The sequence below is a fragment of the Podarcis raffonei genome, chromosome 2 (assembly GCF_027172205.1).
Source record: "Podarcis raffonei isolate rPodRaf1 chromosome 2, rPodRaf1.pri, whole genome shotgun sequence".
Lineage (NCBI taxonomy): Eukaryota > Metazoa > Chordata > Lepidosauria > Squamata > Lacertidae > Podarcis > Podarcis raffonei.
The window spans coordinates 120233569-120254132 of record NC_070603.1 but is presented as its reverse complement, the minus strand read 5'-3'; the positions used below and the strand labels follow the sequence as shown (position 1 = coordinate 120254132).

Below are 20564 nucleotides of genomic sequence, written 5' to 3'. Positions count from 1 at the left end.
GAGGGATTAAAAAAAACCCTGTTAGGCAAACCGTTTCAATGTAAGTTTTTTCTGTGTCTCCTTTTTCTCGTCGTCAATTTATCCAGATTTTCACGTTATTATTTTTAAAGGCCTCTTGAAAATTGGTCAGCATTTTGGTGCAGATTTCTCGTAATGCCCACGCTTTTGCAAAGGGTATTTCCCCAAATATTTACATTTGCCGTAATTAATGCATTCTGTATATAATTCAGCTAAAATGATTCATTTATAGGTGTTCCCCCCTTTTTATGTGGGTAGGGCATCTTTTCCCAATGAAAGGGCAGATCTTTCTCCTGCTCTCCTCCCTGCAGGCCAACTCGGGCAGGTGGGGGACCTTCCTTGGTCTCTCCATAGGGCTTGGGGTCAAGGCAAACCCTTAAGCATTGGGAAACCTTCTGCAGAGCCCCCCACCCCCCCGCCCCGGAACTTGTAATAATTTTTATCCGGCCTGATTTTACTATAATTTGTTAAATTTATATCCCTCTCTATACCCACAGGGCTCAGGACGGTTCACAGGATAAAAGTACATAATCAAAACTGAGACAAAAAGAACCAATTACCCCCCTCCAAACTCACACATGTTAAATTATTTGTGTAAGCAGTTTATGAAAGAGGAGTTCTGGGCAGAAGAGGTTTTTTTAAAAAAGGAGAAACAAGCAACTTCAAGTCCACATTAAAATGCCAAGTGTGGCTGAGGCAGGCTACTACTACTACTACTAATAATAATAATAATAATACCCCTAAGCGCCTTCTCCCACTTTGTGGAGCCTGATTGGCCCCCTGGTATACTCCAGAGCCTAGGTGAGGAAACAAGCTGGGAGACTGCTTGAATGAAAGTGGAGGAAAGATCCAAATGAATGCAACCAAACACTGGTAAGGGCTCATTATCAAGCCTACCTTGTGGCAGTGAAGGCAGCAAAGAAGGCATAGTTTTCTGCCTCCATTGCATCCTCAACATGTCGTCTGGCAGAACTTTTCCAGGTTGTACAGGGCCTTTTACAAGCTGGACCAAAGGAGGTGATAGAACCAGCAGTAGCTGGCTGTAACTTGTTTGCAAAGCATTTTGAAGATAAAATTGTTGCATCCACCAAGACCTTGACTTGCTGTTACAGCAGATGAGTCTCATGGGGTGTCCAGAGCACAGTCTAGTCCTGTTGTGTTGGATGAGTTTTTTCAGTTGGTCAGGCTCGAGGATATGGACAAGGTGCTTGGATTAGTCAGGGTGACCATTTGCATTCTAGACCCTTGCCCCTCTTGGCTGATAAAATCCAGCAGGGAGGGAACAGCTGGCTGGGCCAGGGAGATGATCAGTGCCTCTTTACAAGAGGGGGTGGTCCCTGCATGTTTGAAGGAGGCAGAGGTAAAACCACTCCTTAAGAAACCTTCTCTGAATTCAGAAAGCCTAACTACCGGCCAGTTGTTGATCTCCCTTTCCTGGGCAAGGTTCTGGAGCAAGTGGTCGCAGACCAGATCCAGGTGCTTTTGGAAGAAACTCATTTTCTGGATCCATTTCAATCAGGGTTTAGGCCTGGTTTTGGCACAGAAACTGCTTTGGTGGCCCTGTATGATGACCTCTGTCGAGAGAGAGACAAGGAAAATGTGCCCCTGTTCATTGTTCTCCACCTCTCAGCGGTTCTCCACCAGTGTCTTGCCTGGGTAATGGACTGAATGAGAGCCAACAAATTGAAGCTCACTCCAGATAAGGCTCAGTTAGTGGGTCGTTCCTAGAGCAGATGGCTGGAAGGTCGCCTGCTCTTGATGGGGTTACACTTCCTCTGGAGGAGCAGGTTCGTAGCTTGGGGGTAATCCTGGATCCTTTGCTGTTGCTCGAGGCTCAGGTGGCCTGTAGTGCCTTCCATCAGCTTTGGCTGGTGGCCCAGCTAAGCTTCTATCTGTACAGGGATAGCCTATCTACCGTTGTCTATGCTCTGGGAACTTCAAGGTTCGATATAGATATGCGTTATACGTAGGGCTGGCTCTGAAGACAATTTGGAAAATTCAGCGAGTGCAGAATTTACTGGCCTGGTTGCTCACTGGAGCAAGGCGGTTTGAGGATATTACCCCCATCCTGGTCTGACTGCAGTGGCTGCCAGTTAGTTACTGGGTCCAATTCAAAGTGCAAATTTTGACCTATAAAGCCTTAAATGGCTCAGGACCACAATACTTCTTTCCTTATGAACCTAAGTTTTGCGTATGAACACAGTTTGGCGTCACACAGTTATTGTCTTGTTTCTTTTTCCTGGACTTTTTTGTGGGGGTGAAAGGGTAGGGCTCACAGTAGGGTTAGTTAGGGTGGTGGTTGGGGTTGGGTTTACCTCCAGGCGGGCATGGTACAAAAGGAGGGGAAAGGAGAAGTGAGATGGTTGGGCAAGACGTGATAAAGAATGTGAATATTGTGTGTACAGCTCTTGATGTTAGAGGTTTGGCTAATCAGGTGAAGCGAGTGAGAATTGGGAAGTACATTTGATGATGATGTTTTTTTGCAAGAAACATATAGTGGGGGGGTGGGAAGAGGGAGGTTAATTTCCCTGGCTTTGTAAAAGGGAAAAAAATTATGGCTTCTGGAACTTGGAAAAGTAGAGGGGTGGGAATAGTAATTAAATCCAGTGTTGACTTTGTGGAGAATAAGGTGTTAAAGAGATAAGAATGGAAGGTTTGTTTTTGTTCAAGGTTGCTTGGAGAGTGAGCCTGTGGCATTAGCGTCAATTTATCCCCCTAAGAAGCACCAGCTGGATTTTCTCTATAGGTGTTTACAGAAGCTTGAGAAATTCTCGCCTTATACAAAAGTAGTTGGGGGGGGGGGGACTTTAATGTTAATCTACAAGGGGGAAATAGTTCCAAAAAGGAAAAGGGTATGAAGTTTAAAAAATTATGTGGGAGGTTTGGACTATTGGAACTATGGATGGAGTTGTTCCCCAAGGATTACTCATATTCGTTTTATGCTAGCCCTCATGGAACATTCTCAAGACTGGATGGTATTTTAATATCACAAGAGGCTAGGAAATGGGTGAAGGGAATGGATATTGGAATGATTAAGATCACTGCCCCTGCCCCCATATCTGCTTTCCTTCAAATAGGTCACATTAATAGGTCTTACCCTTGGTTGGTAGCTGATGAGCAGAGTAAGTTAAAATATAAATTGCGGTAGAAAGGTATTTTGAGGAGACTCTAGACCCAGAAATCCCATTAGCAACAAAATGGGAAGCAGTGAAGTCAGTCATTAGGGGAGAATGTATTCAGAGTTTGTCAATGTTAAAAAAAGGGAAAGATACAGTGGTGCCTCGCAAGACAAAATTAATTCGTTCCGCAAGTTTTTTCTTCTTGCGAGTTTTTCGTCTTGCGAAGCACGGTTTCCCATAGGAATGCATTGAAAATCAGTCAATGCGTTCCTATGGAAACCGCCTTCAGACCAGGTCCGGGGACAGTCTGTCCCCCAACCTCTTCTGAAGGCTGGGGGGGGGACACAAGGGCTTTTCTTCCCACCGCCAGCCTTCAGAAGGCTGTTCTGAAGGCTGGCAGTGGGAAGAAAAGCCCTTCTCCCCACCTCCCACCCCGCAAGCTCCGGGGACAGGAGGCCTTTCCTCCCGACTGCCAGCATTTTAAAAGCCCCCAGGACAGCGGAGACTTCTCCGCTGTCCCGGGGGCTTTTAAAATGCTGGCGGGCGGCAGCGCAGCGTTCGCTGCCGCCCGGCAGCATTTTCAGATCGCAGCCATCCAACGGCTGCTGTTGGGGCGGAGAGACCTCCTCCCGCCGCCTGCCTTCGGAGCAGCCTTCCGAAGGCTGGTGGCGGGAGGAGGTCTCTCCGCCCCCCACGCCTGCCTTCGGAGCAGCCTTCCGAAGGCTGGTGGCGGGAGGAGGTCTCTCCGCCCCCCCGCCTGCCTTCGGAGCAGCCTTCCAAAGGCTGGCGGCGGGAGGAGGTCTCTCCGTGTGGTGTATTATAAGCATTTTAAGGATATATTGGTGCCACCTGTGACTGTACCGTACCAAGAAATTTTGAATGGAGCTTCAACTCCACCTACCTGGTTGGAGCCAAGATTGGTATTAATTCCCAAACCAGGGAAAGATCAAACTCTGCCGGATTCTTGTAGGCCAATATCGATTACTAATATGTAGTATAGAATATTTGCCAAAGTCATAGCAATAAGGGTAAAAAACTGTATTGTACAATTGGTGGGGAAAGAGCAATTTGGGTTTATGCCTTAGAAGCATTTGGTGGAGGCAGTTAGGAAGGTGATGGGTATGGTGTATTTAGCGAAAAATGAGGACCTGCCTCTTAATCTCATGTCATTGGATATATATAGAGCATTTGATTCGGTGGATTGGAATCATTTGAAAAAGATACTGCTAAAATATAAATTTGGAGGGAAATTTCAAAATGTGATAGAAGCAATATATACAGAGTCCAAAGCAATGGTAGGAATTGGTGGGTCGGCAGGGGGGTACGCCCAGGTGCTAAGTGGTACAAAACAAGGGTGTCCACTTTCTCCCATGCTCATTATCTTAGCATTGGAACCATTAGCAATTAAACTCAAAAAGAATAATGAGATTAAAGGATTTGAAATCCCGGGGGAAAGGAAAGCAGAGGGGGAGTTAATGACAATGTATGCAGATGATATGATGATGACGGTCAAGGACCTAGAGACCCCAATGGGGCCATTAAAAAGAATTTTGCAAGGATTTTCAAAAGTATCAGGGTTAAAAGTTAATTTTTCTAAATCACCAATGATGTGTTTAATGTGGAACATAAAACTCAATTAGAAGCCTCTGAATTGTTGGGCACAGTGGTACCTCGGGTTAAATACACTTCAGGTTACATACGCTTCAGGTTACGGACTCCGCTAACCCAGAAATAGTACCTCAGGTTAAGAACTTTGCTTCAGGATGAGAACAGAAATTGTGCTCCGGCAGCGCAGCAGCAGCAGGAGGCCCCATTAGCTAAAGTGGTGCTTCAGGTTAAGAACAGTTTCAGGTTAAGAACGGACCTCCGGAACGAATTACCGTATTTTTCGCTCTATAGGACGCATTTTTCCCCTCCAAAAATGAAGGGGAAATGTGTGTGCGTCCTATGGAGCGAATGCAGGCTCCTTGGCTTCGCGGCGACGCGCCTGTCCTGGAAGCCTGAGAAGGAACAGAAGGGTCTCCTTCTGTTCCTTCTCTAGCTTCGCTGAAGGGCGATGCCCCTTCTCCCTCTCTGCGCAGCACCTCTCCTGTGAAGGAGGGGCGCTGCGCAGAGAGAGAGAAGGCGCAGTGCCCCTTCAGCGATGCGTCTGTCCTGGCTTCTGCTTTAGCCCTGCGCAGCCTCTTTGGGCAGGGGGAGCCTTCATCCCGCTGCCCTGAAGAGGCTTGGCGCAGTTACCCCAGAAGCCAGAACAGCCACACGGTATCCCAGAAGCCAGATCCCTCTTGCTGTTCTGGCTTCTGGGGTTCAGAATAATTTTTTCTTGTTTTCCGCCTCCCAAAGCTAGGTGCGCCCTATGGTCCGGTGCGCCCTATGGTGCGAAAAATACGGTAAGTACTTAACCCGAGGTACCACTGTATTCCTATAGCAAATAAGATAGTAAAGTATTTAGGAGTAAGGATATCTAAAAATGTGGAGAAAATATTTGAATATAATTATAAAGAAATTTGGAGCGGTATTCAGTCGAAGTTGAGAATATGGGAGAAAAGGAAGGAATCAATTAGTACAAGAATTGCTTTAGTTAAAATGATTTTGTTAACCAGATTAACCTGTCTTTTTTTATGTATTACCCTGGCACATATCGGAATGGATTTTGAAGGGGTGGCAAGGGAAAAGCGATAGGTTTGTTTTTGCATCCAAGAAACCAAGGACGGCTGGCAGATATAGGTATCATAGAACCCAAGATGGAGGATGGGGGATTCCCAATTTGGTTTTATATTATGAAGCTTGCCAGTTGAGACATCTTATGATTCGGTTTGAGGGAAAATAAGAATATTTGATAGGACAAAAAGGAAAAAGGGAGTAGGAAAAATATCAACATTTACGGGGTCCATTTGGGTATGGGAGAAGTGGAGAAGGAAGCTTTTTCCTGATCTTTCTCCCCTTACCCAAATGTGGTATTATGATAAAATGGGCCCGTTACGGGAGCTCATCCCAAAAGAGGTAGGGGATAAATTAAAGGAGATCTCAATTCAGGATATAGAGAAAAGTTGGGAAATAGAAGGTACGATGGAAGAGGAAAGTGGAATTTGGAACAAAATTAATTGGTTACAGAAAAAGCAACTTTCCTCCCTGTTGAAGTAAGAAGAAGTTAAAGAATGTGGTAAAAGAATTATTACACCCTTCGAAGAATTAGTGAAAGAATATAGGTTAGATAGGGCCAAAATAGTTTCAAAATTGTATAACGTGTTATTAAATATGGGGAAATCACCAGAGGAAAGTTTGAAAGAATATTGGAGGTTAGATATCCAGGAACAGATTTTAGATGAAGACTGGGAAAGAATTTTTCAGCAATCACTCTTTGTTGCGACCTCTAGGATAATTCAGGAACAGCGGTTGAAGCTGGTACAAAAATGGTATTACACACCAGTAAGGAAATGTGGAGTGATGGGAACGTACAGTCAAATGTGGTGGGATTATCCATTCATTAATAAGTTTTGGAAACAGATTGGTATAAAAATATTGGGAATTGTGGGTAGAAGTGTGGAGATATCTAAATTAATGGTTCTTATTAGCCTGGGTAGCACCGGGTTAAAAACAAAAGAGGAATGTAAATGGGTAAAATTGGTGGTAATTGCAGCTAGACAGGTTATAGCAAATAATTGGAAAAATGGAGAAGAGCTAGGGGTGAACAAATGAAGGGAAAAATTGAATAATATTATCATTTTAGAATACCTACTGTGAAGATATGTAAAATGAAAGGGTTTAAGGTCAGTGAGAAAGAGGACTGGTTTGAGAAGATGTTGAATTATTTGGGTAGATTTGAACAATATGGGGTGATTAAATGTTAAAATATTATGGAGTGTGGAGTTTAATATATAGAGAATTATACATATGGTTGATTTGAATATTTTTTTTAAATAAAGTTTTTTATTTATATAACAAGAAAACAAAAACAAAAAACAACACAAATATCAAATTACACACAAATTACAAAAATAACTATAAACACATAATTTTCTTAGCAAACAATAAAACATCTATTGGTCTTAACACTAAAGACCCAACCTCCCGTCTATTCCATCTTTCAAATTCATATTAATTATTGCCATTACACATTTTTTCATAATTAAACTTATTCTCAATAAATCTAATTTCTTATATCTACCTTGCAACTATTACTGAAGTTCCTCGAATGCTGCAACAGAATTTAAACTACTATATTTATTCTTCAGATATTCTATGAAAACCTCCCATTTAGAAACAAATTCCTGTTTTGATTTATTCTTTATTTTTTCTGATAAACCATCTAATTCGGTATATTCTGTCAGCTTTTGGATCCAATCTTATATAGAGGGGATTTCATTACTCTTCCATTTTGCTGCGATCAAAATTCTTGCCGCTGTCGTCGCATATAAAAAGATACCCTTCATCTTTTGTGGAATATCCAAATCAGTTATTCCCAGGAGGTAGGCCTCTGGTTTTTTATTGAAAGAGATCTTTAGCATTTTTTGCAGTTCTGCATGTATACTCTCCCAGAATACCTGTATTTTCCTACATATCCACCACATATGGTAGAATGTTCCTGAGTCTCCGCATCTCCAACAATTACTTGATACATTTTTATACATTTTTGAAAGATTCCATGGTGTTAGATACCATCGATGTTGCATTTTTTGAAAGTCTAATCGTGTAACAATTTGTGAATTTCCAATTGATCTTCCATAAATTTCCCCAATGGGCCATGGTTATTGAATGGCCAAAATCCTGGGACCACCTCACCATTGCCACAGTTACCTCCTCCTCCTTGACTGGACAGTCAAGGAGGAGTTGGTAAGTTTTGGAAAGAGTTTTTCTTTTAGAATTTACAAGATCAGATTCGAATCGGGAAATTTCTGTTGAGAACCCCTTTTGTTTGTCAGATCTAAAATTTTCAAATAACTGATGGTATTGGAACCAGTCTGAAATGTGTTCTCTTATTTCCTCAAAGTTTTTAAATTTTATTTGGTTATCTTCATTTTTTAGAAGTATTTTATATGTTGGCCAGCTTTCCTGAGTATTTTTCCGGTTTATCTCTATGGCTTCTACTGGAGAAGTCCACCACGGGACTTTAGGCTCCATCAGGTCTTTATATTTTTCCCATACAGCAAAGAGTGACTTTCTTATTATATGGTTGGTAATTTTTTAATGAATTTTCGCTTTTCCATATATTAGGTAGGCGTGCCATCCCCAACGGTTGTCAAAACCTTCCAGGTCCAGGAGGTCCGGATCCTGCAATGTGCACCAATCTTTTAGCCAGGTGAAACAGGCTGCCTCGTAGTAAAGTTTTAGGTCGGGTAGGGAAAAGCCTCCTCTCTCTTTTATGTCTATTAAGATCAGGTGTTTAATCCTAGGTTTCTTCCCTTCCCACAGGAATTTGGAAATTTCTCTTTGCCATATCTTGAGACAACCTGCTTCGCCCAGTATTGGAATCATTTGAAATAAAAAGATTAATTTTGGAAGCACATTCATCTTTATAATGGAAATTCTACCCAGAAATGTCAATTTTAGTTTACTCCAGGTTACAAAGTTTTTTCTAATCTCTAACCAAGTTTTGGTGTAATTATCCTGAAATAAGTTTATGTTCTTGGGGGTGATCCAAATACCCAAGTATTTTGCTTTTGAGGAGATTTTCAGGCCCAATATTTTTTCTAAGTCGTCCTTTTCTTCTGTGGTTACATTTTTAACAAGCATTTTTGTTTTTGTTATATTCAGCTTAAAGCCTGCCACTTCTCCAAATTCTTTAATCAATTCCAGCACTCTTTTCAGAATTTCTTTAGGGTTTTCAGTCATAACAATTAAATTGTCCGCAAAAGCTTTAATTTTATATGTTTTGTTTCCCAGAGTGATGCCTTTAACAAGCTGGTCCTTTCTTATCTGATTGTTCAAGACTTCCATCACCAAGATAAATATCAGTGGTGACAGTGGGCAGCCCTGTCTGGTTCCCTTGTTTATTTTGCACTCCTCAGTAATTTTTCCGTTGATGATCAGTTTTGCATATTGTTCCGAATAGATGGCATTTATTCCTTTACAAATATTTTCTCCCAGTCGGATTTCTTCCATTAATTTTTTCATAAACTTCCAGGACACATTGTCAAAAGCTTTTTCAGTGTCCACCAACATAATAGCTGCTGGTTTATCAATTTTAATATCCAAATATTCTAATACATTAATCACACATCTAATATTGGATTGCATAGATCGTCCGGGAAGATATCCGGTTTGATCTTTATGAATTATCTCTTTCAGCACCATTTTTAATCTACAGTGGTGCCCCGCAAGACGAATGCCTCGCAAGATGAAAAACTCGCTAGACGAAAGGGTTTTCCGTTTTTTGAGTCGTTCCGCAAGACGAATTTCCCTATGGGCTTGCTTCGCAAGACGAAACGTCTCGCGAGTTTGTTTGCTTTTTCTTAAAGCCGCTAAGCCGTTAATAGCCGCTAAGCCGTAATCTTGTAATCGTTATTTAGCAGTGCAATAGGTCTGTAATTGGCCATGTTTGAGGCATCTGTTCCTTGTTTGTGGATAAGAGTAATAAAGCTGTCCTTCCAGGTTTTCAGTAGCTTTCCATTTGCCAGAATATTATTATATCTTTCATGGGAAGAAATAATGCTTGTTCTAACTTTTTATAGTAATTAGCTGGGAGACCATCTGGGCCCGGTTTCTTTCCTAATTTTGATCTCTGTATAGCTTGTTGCACCTCCATAGCTGTTATTGGTGAGTTCAAGATTTCAGTTTTTTCCTTAGGTGTTATTGGTAGTTTATTTTTGCCCAAATAATCAATTATTTTTTCTAGAGTCTCTGGACCTTCTTTATATAGTTTTCCGAAAAAACTAGCAAAGTTTTTACTAATTTCCTTCGGTTCTTGAATCCATTTGTCTTCAATTTTAATTTTATTGATAATTCTATCTTCCTTTTTCTTCTTTAATTGCCAGGCCAGAAGTTTGCCAGGTTTATTTGCAAACTCAAAATTTCTATGTCTCAACCATTTTATCTTCTATTCTATCTCTTCATTTATTATCATGGAGAATTGCGTCTGTAAAATTTTTGTATTTTCCTTAATTAGTTCATCATCTGGTTTTTGGAAAAGGATCCTTTCCTTTTTTCTAATTTCCTCCCAGATCTCCATTTTCTTCTTCTCCTTTATTTTCCTTTGGAATGCATTTTGTATCGGCCGCTTGGCGGGTTTCACTGTTTGAGTTTGGTTCCTGGTGATCTGCATATTACATCTACATAAGAGACATCTTATGATTTGGTTGGAGGGAAAATAAGAATATTCCATAGGAGGAAAAGGAAAAAGGAAGTAGAAAAAATATCAACATTTACGGGGTCCATTTGGGTATGGGAGAAGTGGAGAAGGAAGCTTTTTCCTGATCTTTCTCCCCTTACCCAAATGTGGTATTATGATAAAATGGGCCCGTTACGGGAGCTCATCCCAAAAGAGGTAGGGGATAAATTAAAGGAGATCTCAATTCAGGATATAGAGAAAAGTTGGGAAATTAGAAGGTACGATGGAAGAGGAAAGTGGAATTTGGAACAAAATTAATTGGTTACAGAAAAAGCAACTTTCCTCCCTGTTGAAGTAAGAAGAAGTTAAAGAATGTGGTAAAAGAATTATTACACCCTTCGAAGAATTAGTGAAAGAATATAGGTTAGATAGGGCCAAAATAGTTTCAAAATTGTATAACGTGTTATTAAATATGGGGAAATCACCAGAGGAAAGTTTGAAAGAATATTGGAGGTTAGATATCCAGGAACAGATTTTAGATGAAGACTGGGAAAGAATTTTTCAGCAATCACTCTTTGTTGCGACCTCTAGGATAATTCAGGAACAGCGGTTGAAGCTGGTACAAAAATGGTATTACACACCAGTAAGGTTGTATCCTATCACAAAATGTGGAAGCAAGAATTGCTGGAGGAAATGTGGAGTGATGGGAACGTACAGTCATATGTGGTGGGACTCTCCATTAGTTAAGAAGTTTTGGAAATAGATTGGTATAGAAATATTGGGAATTGTGGGTAGAAGTGTGGAGATATCTAAATTAATGGTTCTTATTAGCCTGGGTAGCACCGGGTTAAAAACAAAAGAGGAATGTAAATGGGTAAAATTGATGGTAATTGCAGCTAGACAGGTTAGAGCGAATAATTGGAAAAATGGAGAAGAGCCAGGGGTGAACAAATGGAGGGAAAAATTGAATAATATTATCTTTTTAGAATACCTAACTGTGAAGGTATGTAAAATGAAAGGGTTTAAGGTCAGTGAGAAAGAGGAGGACTGGTTTTAGAAGATACTGAATTATTTGGGTAGGTTTGAACAATATGGGGTGATTAAATGTTAAAATCTTATGGAGTGTGGAGTTTAATATATATAGAATTGTACATATGGTTGATTTGAATATGTTTTTATTGTTTATGTACACCCAATGTATCGGCCGCCTGCGGGGCTTCACGGTTTGAGTTTGGTTCCTGGTTATCTACATACTTTTTTGAAAAAAAACCAACCTACCCGAACCCTGAGATCATATTCTGAGGCCCTCCTTTGTGGGCCTCCTCCTCAAGAGATCCGGAGAGTGGCAACACGAGAACAGGGCCTTCTCTGCAGTGGCTCCCCATCTGTGGAATGCATTTCCCCAGGAATGTTCTCCTGGCACCTTCATTATACACCTTTAAATGCCAGGCAAAAAGGTTCCTTTTTAAACAGGCTTTTGGTTGATATGTTTGACATCCTATATCCTTTTTCAAATGTGACTTTTTGGAGGGGGTGTTATTGGATTGTTGTTTTTATTCTGGATCTTTTCTGAGAACCACGCTGAGACTTCTGGGTATAGGGAGGTATATAAACTCAATAAATAATAATACTAATATTAATACTTTCATTATTTGTACCCCACACATCTCACTGGGTTGCCCCAGCCACTCTAGCTGGCTTCCAACAAATATAAAAGCACAATAAAGCATAAATCATTAAAAACTTGCCTCTACATAGCTGCCTTCAGATGTCTTCTAAAGGTTGTATAGTTATTTATCTGACATCTCACAGGAGGGCGTTCCACAGGGTGGGCACCACTACCAAGAAGGCCCTCCGCCTCGGTCCCTGTAACTTCCCTTCTCACAGTGAGGGAGCTGCCACAAGGCCCTGGGACCTGGATCTCTGTGTCCTGACTGAATGATTGGGGTGAAGACACTCCTTTAGCATTTCATCAGTTTGCCTTTTTATTCCATCAGGAGATGTTGAAGGGATGCTGGCAGAAGGGGAACAATCAGAAATGTCACCGAAAGGATCCAAAGAACAAAGGAAGCTGAGGGTTCAAGATGGAGGCAGAAGGCGAGAGGGGAGACGAAAGCAGAAGCCGGAGGGTGACTCTTGTACGTCTCAGGGTGGTGAAAATCAAATTCCCAGAGAGGAGAAAAAGCATGAATGCACAGTGTGTGGAAAGAAATTTGGTTGTCGCGCCACTCTTACTTTACATCAAAGAGTACATACAGGAGAGAAACCATTTACATGTTCCGAGTGTGGAAAGAGCTTCAGTAACAGTAGTGCCCTTACCGTGCATCAACGAACTCATACAGGGGAGAAACCTTATAAATGTTTGGAGTGTGGAAAAAGCTTCAGTCACAGTAGTACCCTTACCATGCATCATAGATCTCATACAGGGGAGAAACCGTATACATGTTCAGAGTGTGGAATGAGCTTCAGTCAGAGTAGCCACCTTAAGTCGCATCAAATAACTCATACAGGGGAGAAACCGCATACGTGTTTGGAGTGTGGAATGAGCTTCGCTCACCGCTATAGGCTTACTAGACATCAACAAACACATCGAGGCAGCAAACCTTATAAATGTTGGGAATGTGGCAAGAGCTTCAGTCGCATCGACTCCCTTTCTTCACATGAAAGAATTCATACAGGGGAGAAACAATATACATGTTTGGAGTGTGGAAAGAGCTTCAGTCAGAATCGCAGCCTTACCTTGCATCAAAGATTGCACACAGGAGATAAATCTTATAAATGGTTGGAGTGTGGGAAGAGCTTTTGTCGCAGTAGCCATCTCACATCGCATCAAAGAACTCATACAGGAGAGAAACCATGTAAATGCTTGGAGTGTGGAAAGAGCTTCAGTCACAGTAGTTCCCTCACCTTGCATCTACGAACTCATACAGGGGAGAAACCGTATACATGTTCAGAGTGTGGAAAAAGCTTCAGTCACAGTAGTACCCTTACCATGCATCAAAGATCTCATACAGGAGAGAAACCGTATACATGTTCAGAATGTGGAAACAGCTTCAGTAATAGTAGCCATCTTAAGTCCCATCAACGAACTCATACAGGGGAGAAACCGTATACATGTTCGGAGTGTGGAAGGAGCTTCAGTCAGAGTAGCCACCTTAAGTTGCATCAACGAACTCATACAGGGGAGAAACCGTATACATGTTCAGTCTGTGGAAGGAGCTTCACTCAAAGTAGCTCCCTTAAGTCGCATCAACAAACTCATACAGGGGAGAAACCGCATACGTGCTTGGAGTGTGGAATGAGCTTCACTCACAGCCATACGCTTACTATACATCAACAAACTCATCGAGGCAGCAAACCTTATAAATGCTGGGAATGTGGCAAGAGCTTCAGTCAGAATGGCAGCCTTACCTTGCATCTAAGATTGCACACAGGAGAGAAACCGTTTAAATGTTTGGAGTGTGGCAAGAGCTTCAGTCAGAATGGCAGCCTTACCTTGCATCTAAGATTGCACACAGGAGAGAAACCGTTTAAATGTTTGGAGTGTGGCAAGAGCTTCAGTTGCGGTAGACAACTCACGTTGCATCAACGAACTCATACAGGGGAGAAACCGTATACATGTTCAGAGTGTGGAAAGAGCTTCAGTCACTGTGGTGCCCTTACCATTCATCAAAGATCTCATACAGGAGAGAAACCGTATACATGTTCAGAGTGTGGAAAGAGCTTCAGTAGGAGTAGCAATCTTAAGCCCCATCAACGAACTCATACAGGGGAGAAACCGTATACATGTTCGGAGTGTGGAAGGAGCTTCAGTCAGAATAGCCACCTTAAGTCGCATCAACGAACTCATACAGGGGAGAAACCGCATACGTGCTTGGAGTGTGGAATGAGCTTCACTCACAGCCATACGCTTACTAGACATCAACAAACTCATCGAGGCAGCAAACCTTATAAATACTGGGAATGTGGCAAGAGCTTCAGTCGCATTGACTACCTTTCCTCACATGAAAGAATTCATACAGGGGAGAAACGATATACATGTTTGGAGTGCGGAAAGAGCTTCAGTCAGAATGGCAGCCTTACCTTGCATCAAAGATTGCACACAGGAGAGAAACCGTTTAAATGTTTGGAGTGTGGCAAGAGCTTCAGTCGCGGTAGCCATCTCACATTGCATCAACGAACTCATACAGGAGAGAAACCTTATACATGTTCGGAGTGTGGAAAAAGCTTCAGTTGCAGTAGCTCCCTTACGTTGCATCAACGAACTCATACAAGAGAGAAACCTTATACATGTTCGGAGTGTGGAAGGAGCTTCAGGTGCAGTAGCTCCCTTAAGTCGCATCAAAGAACTCATACAGGAGAGAAACTGTATACATGTTCGGAGTGTGGAAGGAGCTTCAGTCACAGTAGCTCCCTTAAGTCGCATGAAAGAACTCATACAGGAGAGAAACCGTATACGTGTTCGGAGTGTGGAAAAAGCTTCAGTCACAGTAGCTCCCTTAAGTCGCATGAAAGAACTCATACAGGAGAGAAACCGTATACATGTTCAGAGTGTGGAAACAGCTTTAGTAGTAGTAGCCATCTTAAGTCCCATCAACGAACTCATACAGGGGATAAACCGTATACATGTTCAGAGTGTGGAAAGAGCTTCAGTCAGAGTGGCCACCTTAAGTCGCATCAACGAACTCATACAGGGGAGAAACCGCATACGTGCTTGGAGTGTGGATTGAGGTTCGCTTGCAGCAGTGCGCTTACTAGACATCAACAAACTCATCGAGGCAGCAAACCTTATAAATGCTGGGAATGTGGCAAGAGCTTCAGTCGCATCGACTACCTTTCCTCACATGAAAGAATTCATACAGGGGAGAAACGATATACATGTTTGGAGTGCGGAAAGAGCTTCAGTCAGAATAGCAGCCTTACCTTGCATCAAAGATTGCACACAGGAGAGAAACCGTTTAAATGTTTGGAGTGTGGCAAGAGCTTCAGTCGCGGTAGCCAACTCACGTTGCATCAACAAACTCATACAGGAGAGAAACCTTATACATGTTCGGAGTGTGGAAAAAGCTTCAGTTGCAATAGCTCCCTTACATTGCATCAACGAACTCATACAAGAGAGAAACCTTATACATGTTCGGAGTGTGGAAGGAGCTTCAGTCGCAGTAGCTCCCTTAAGTCGCATGAAAGAACTCATACATGAGAGAAACCCTATACGTGTTCGGAGTGTGGAAAAAGCTTCAGTCGTAGTAATATCCTTACTAGCCACCAAAGAACTCATACAGGGAGGAAATCTTAGAAATGTTTGGCCTATAGAAAGAACTTATGTGACACGGACTCCCTTACTAAACTGTACAAGGGAAACAGAAAGGTTGGAGTGTGGAAAGATATTTAATCATATCGAATAACGCCTATAGAGAGTAAACCAATGATTGTGTTCAGAATTAGAATTTGCTTCCATTAGAATATTTATTCCTTTTAGTGGCTGTGTTGCAGATTGTTCTCCTGATCAGAGTTAGATTTACATAGTTATGTTCTGTTTTCTTTCCCATGCGTTATTTCCCGTGTATTCATCACTTGTATATAGCGTTGCTTTAATATTTCTCCCATCCCCAAGATTTGTTAATCTGGTGTGAATTGATCTGATATTTTTCATAGACACAAATGCATTTGCTGGTATTCTGTTGACGTATGTAAATCAGATCTTTGCAATGAGAGTATAGCCCCTCAGATCACAGCTCTAATGAACAAATGCTGTTGAAAAATATATACTGTATAATAAGCCTTAGTACACAGTCAAGAGAGAAAGTTTTCTTCTTTGGCGATCACTCGTAGCCGAGTAAGATTGTCTTCCATAAACACGGTTTTAACAATGAGTCCATGAGTGGGGCTTCCGGTTTACCTGCGAAGGGAAATGGTGGCGTGGTGCGAGTAATCCGTCTAAAAGACGACTATTACCGGGGGTTTGGAGCAATGGAGGAGAGTGCCAGGGTTAGGCACCCCCCCAAAAAAAAGGCCCCACGGGCAGTGGGGTGTTGAGGGGACCAGCCAGGTGTAAAGAGGCTTGCTGCGATTGCCGGAGCTCCGCCACTGCATTGGCAGTGAGTGGGGTGTGTGTGTGTGAGAGAGAGAGAGACAGCGATTTGAGCCTGCCCGTGGCTCCAGCGTGGCTCAGAATCCTGAAACCATGAATCGCCATCTGAAGCAGCAGACTTTCAAAGGAAAAAAGTTATTTTCAACAACAATGGAGTTTTCAAAATAAAAAGAATTGTGGTACAGACTTGTGAATGGGGAAAAAAACTTTGGAGACACATCAGTCTTCAGATACTTTTGAACCTGCACTTTGCTACTTAATAACACAATATACTTTGGATACAAGAAGAAACTATTGCTCTTTGTTCTTTGATTTCTTAAAAGGAAGATACAGGAAGAGATTGGAGTACTCTCAGTTCTTATGAATAGGAATGCAGATTTTGTGAGTGAAAGTACTGAAAGGCTTGGAAAAATTGCCAAGATTTAAAAAATAATAATTCTAAAAAGGACCTTGTATCTTGGCAAGTCCTACCAAACCTTGGCAGAAGGACACTTTTCCATAACTGGGAGGTAATCCCAGGGAGGGAAAGTGCCTGGTAAGAGCTGGAGTAGGAGAAAGGGGGGGGGGAGGATTCCTTTTTAAAGAACAGGGCCTGTATTGGAATAAAAACTGAATAGAAACAGAGAAGCAGCAGATATTGGATTACAAACCTCATTTGGATTACAAATATCATTTGGATTATAAATACGTCTGGAAAATTTTTGGACTCACAGTGGAGTTTTAGATTACAAGACATTTTGTGGATTATAATATAACTAGAAGTTTGGCAAGTGCTAAATCATCAAGGAGACACCGTAACAGCGAGTTTGAACAGTGGTAACTATTAGACTGCTGTTGTGGCCTGCTTTTTTATTTTTTCTTCCGTAGATTATATATAAAGTTGATCTTGCCCTCTTCTCTTTTTATTTTTTGGATATTGTGGAACTTTTGTAATTTTCTGTAAACCTGAAAGTGTTGTTACAGTTTGGTTTAAAAGGGTGTGGGAATTGGATTGGTGGGAGAACTGTTGTATACAAGATAGGAGTGAGGAAAAGACAGGAGGACTGAAGTGTCCTTAAGACAGAAGCGCTTGGGAACAGTTTGTTTTTGAGAACTGACATGGCAGAGAAATCTAAACGGCCAGTAAAACAGAGAGTGTCAGAAAGAAGGAGAGGCTCAGCATAGGGAGATATAGAAAATACTCCAAAATCAGAAACGGCGGAACTTACGGCCTTACATTTTGCAGAATTTAGGAAAGGGTTGGAGCAGACTATGATTAAACAATTTATGGAAATAAGATCAGATATAGAGAACACCAAGGAAGTATTGTCGCAGAAATTTGACAGACTGGATGAAAAAGTAAATGCTTTGGAGGTAAAGGTAGTAAAACTAGAACAAACCGTGGAATCTAGAGAAGAAATAAAGGAAGATCAATTGGCTTTAGCGGGGGCGGTAGGGGGGCTGGCAGACAGACAGAATGAACTAGAACAACATAATTTACATTTACAGTGGTACCTCAGGTTACATACACTTCAGGTTACATACACTTCAGGTTACAGACTCCGCTAACCCAGAAATAGTGCTTCAGGTTAAGAACTTTGCTTCAGGATGAGAACAGAAATCGGGCTCCGGGGCATGGCAGCAGCTGGAGGCCCCATTAGCTAAAGTGGTGCTTCAGGTTATGAACAGTTTCAGGTTAAGTACGGACCTCCGGAACGAATTAAGTACTTAACCTGAGGTACCACTGTAAAATTAAATTAAAATTCGAATAAGAGGGTTGCCGGAAAAGGAGAAGGAACAAGGCCTTGCAAGTTATATGGACGGGATATTGGGGAATTGGATGGGGGCACAGGAAGGAATGGAAGCATGCATTGAGAATGTTTACAGAGTTCGAACCCGAGCTTCAAGAGAGAAAAGGCAGCCATCAGACATTCTCTTGACTTTCACAACAAAGAAAAAGATGCAGTAATGCAAAAATGTTTTGAGGATGGTCTGGTGAGTGAAGGACAGAAAGTTGACGTTTTTAAAGAAATGCCATTTAAATTGAGAGTTAAGAGAAGGAAGTATCAAAACCTGACAGCAACTTTAAGAGGAGCAGAAATAAATGACAAATGGGAATTCCTGGAGGGAGTTTCAAAGCTCGGGGAGAGACTTTAGAACCCCTTATGAGATGCAAAGAGATGAAATGGAAAAGACTGAAAGAGCAGGGCAAAAAAGCAAATCTTTTCAAAATGAATTAGATAATGGCAAATCTTAAATTACTAACTTGGAATGTCAGTGGCCTTAACAGTAATATAAAAAGAAACAGGGTGTGGCATGAGTTTTAAAACGGAATTTGGATATAATTTGCCTACAGGAGACTCACGTTGCAAGAAAGCATGAGAAAATCTTGAGTAATGAGAGACTAGGGAGCCATTTTGTTGCATCAGATGTTTCCAAAAAACGTGGAATTGTTTTGTACATAAAACGTGCACTTGAACCACAATTAATTCAAAAGGATGAGAAAGGGAGAAAATTAATGGTAGAAATTAAAGTTGAGGGAGAAAAAATAATTTTGGTAGGGATATATGCACCAAATAAAAATAAATAAAAATTCAGGATTTAGAGACAATTAGAGTCCCATCACTAGCGAAAGAACGATTAGGAGGAAAGACACGAAAGAGGGTAGACTTCTCAAAACTTTTTTTGAAATGATAGAAAATGTAAAATTGATAGATATTTGGAGAATTAAGCATCCGTTCGAAAAATAGTTCACTTTTTTCTCTCATGTTCATGAAAGCAGTGCCTGACTGGATGCAGTTTGGGTCTCTAAGGAATTGGAGGCAAAAATTAAAAATATTGAAATAGATCCAAGAACAATGTCAGATCATAATTCTATAACTATGGAAATACAGAAAGACACTCAGTCCACCTTTCGGTGGAGACTGAATGAAGAAATACTGGATGATATGACACAATGAACGAGATTTTGAAAACAGGGGAAGTTCCAGAAACATGGAAAGAAGCCTATATAACTTTGATACCAAAGCAAGATTTGGATGTGACGTTAGTTAAAAATTATAGGCCGATCTCATTACTTAATAATGATTATAAACTATTGGCATTTGTTTTGGCAAATAGAATGAAAAAAATCCTAAAAGAATTTATTCGTCATGACCAAGCTGAATTCCTTCCAGGCAGAGAAATCAAAGATAATATTAGAAATGTATTAAATATTATAGAGTACCTGGAAGTGAGAAATGAGAAAAAAGCAGCATTAATGTTTAGAGATGCGGGAAAAGCATTTGATAATGTTTCTTGGAGCTTCATGAAGAGGGTGATGGAGGAGATGGGATTTGGAGTAAATTTTAATAGGGGAATGCAAGTTGTTTACTCAGATCAAAATGCAAAAATAATTGTAAATCGGGTGATAACAGATAAATGTAGTATACAAAAAGGAACTAGACAAGGATGCCCCTTGTCACCATTGTTGTTTGTTCTGGTACTGGAATTCCTGACAAGAAAGATAATAATAATAATAATTTATTATTTGTACCCCGCCCATTTGGCTGGGTTTCCCCAGACACTCTGGGCGGCTTCCATAGAAACCAAAAATACACTAAAATATCACACATTAAAAACTTCCCTGAAAAGGGCTGCCTTAAGATGTCTTCTGAATGTCAGGTAGTTGTTTATCGCTTTGACATCTGATGGGAGGGCGTTCCACAGGGCGGGCGCCACTACCGAGAAGGCCCTCTGCCTGGTTCCCTGTAGCTTTGCTTCTTGCAATGAGGGAACTGCCGGAAGGCCCTCAGCGCTGGACCTCAGCGTCCGGGCAGAACGATGGGGGTGGAGACGCTCCTTCAGGTATACTGGGCCAACGCCGTTTAGGGCTTTAAAGGTCAACACCAGCACTTTTAATTGTGCTTGGAAACGTACTGGGAGCCCCCAGGAAGTGATAGAAGAAAATACAAAATTATTTAAAAAGGCATATAACATTCTTTTGGAGTGGGAAACCAAAGATGAAGAAGTAAAATCGGTAATGATTAAATGGGCCATAACATAAAATTTGAAGATTGGATAAAATTGTGGAAAGTAAATTTGAAATTGA

General features: G+C 41.3%; 1 protein-coding gene across 1 annotated transcript; it reads left to right on the top strand.

Moving 5' to 3' along the window:
* LOC128409320 (zinc finger protein 208-like) lies at window positions 1–15750 on the top strand. Its single transcript, XM_053379666.1, has 2 exons — window positions 1–40; window positions 12402–15750. The coding sequence occupies exon 2, from the start codon at window positions 12416–12418 to the stop codon at window positions 15602–15604; it is 3189 nt and encodes a 1062-aa protein (XP_053235641.1). The 5' UTR covers window positions 1–40; window positions 12402–12415; the 3' UTR covers window positions 15605–15750.
* The last annotated feature ends 4814 nt before the right edge of the window (window positions 15751–20564 follow it).

What these genes read in the sequence shown, in the direction of transcription:
- LOC128409320 (XM_053379666.1), top strand. Translation starts at nt 12,416, where the DNA reads ATGCTGGCAGAAGGGGAACAATCAGAAATGTCACCGAAAGGATCCAAA.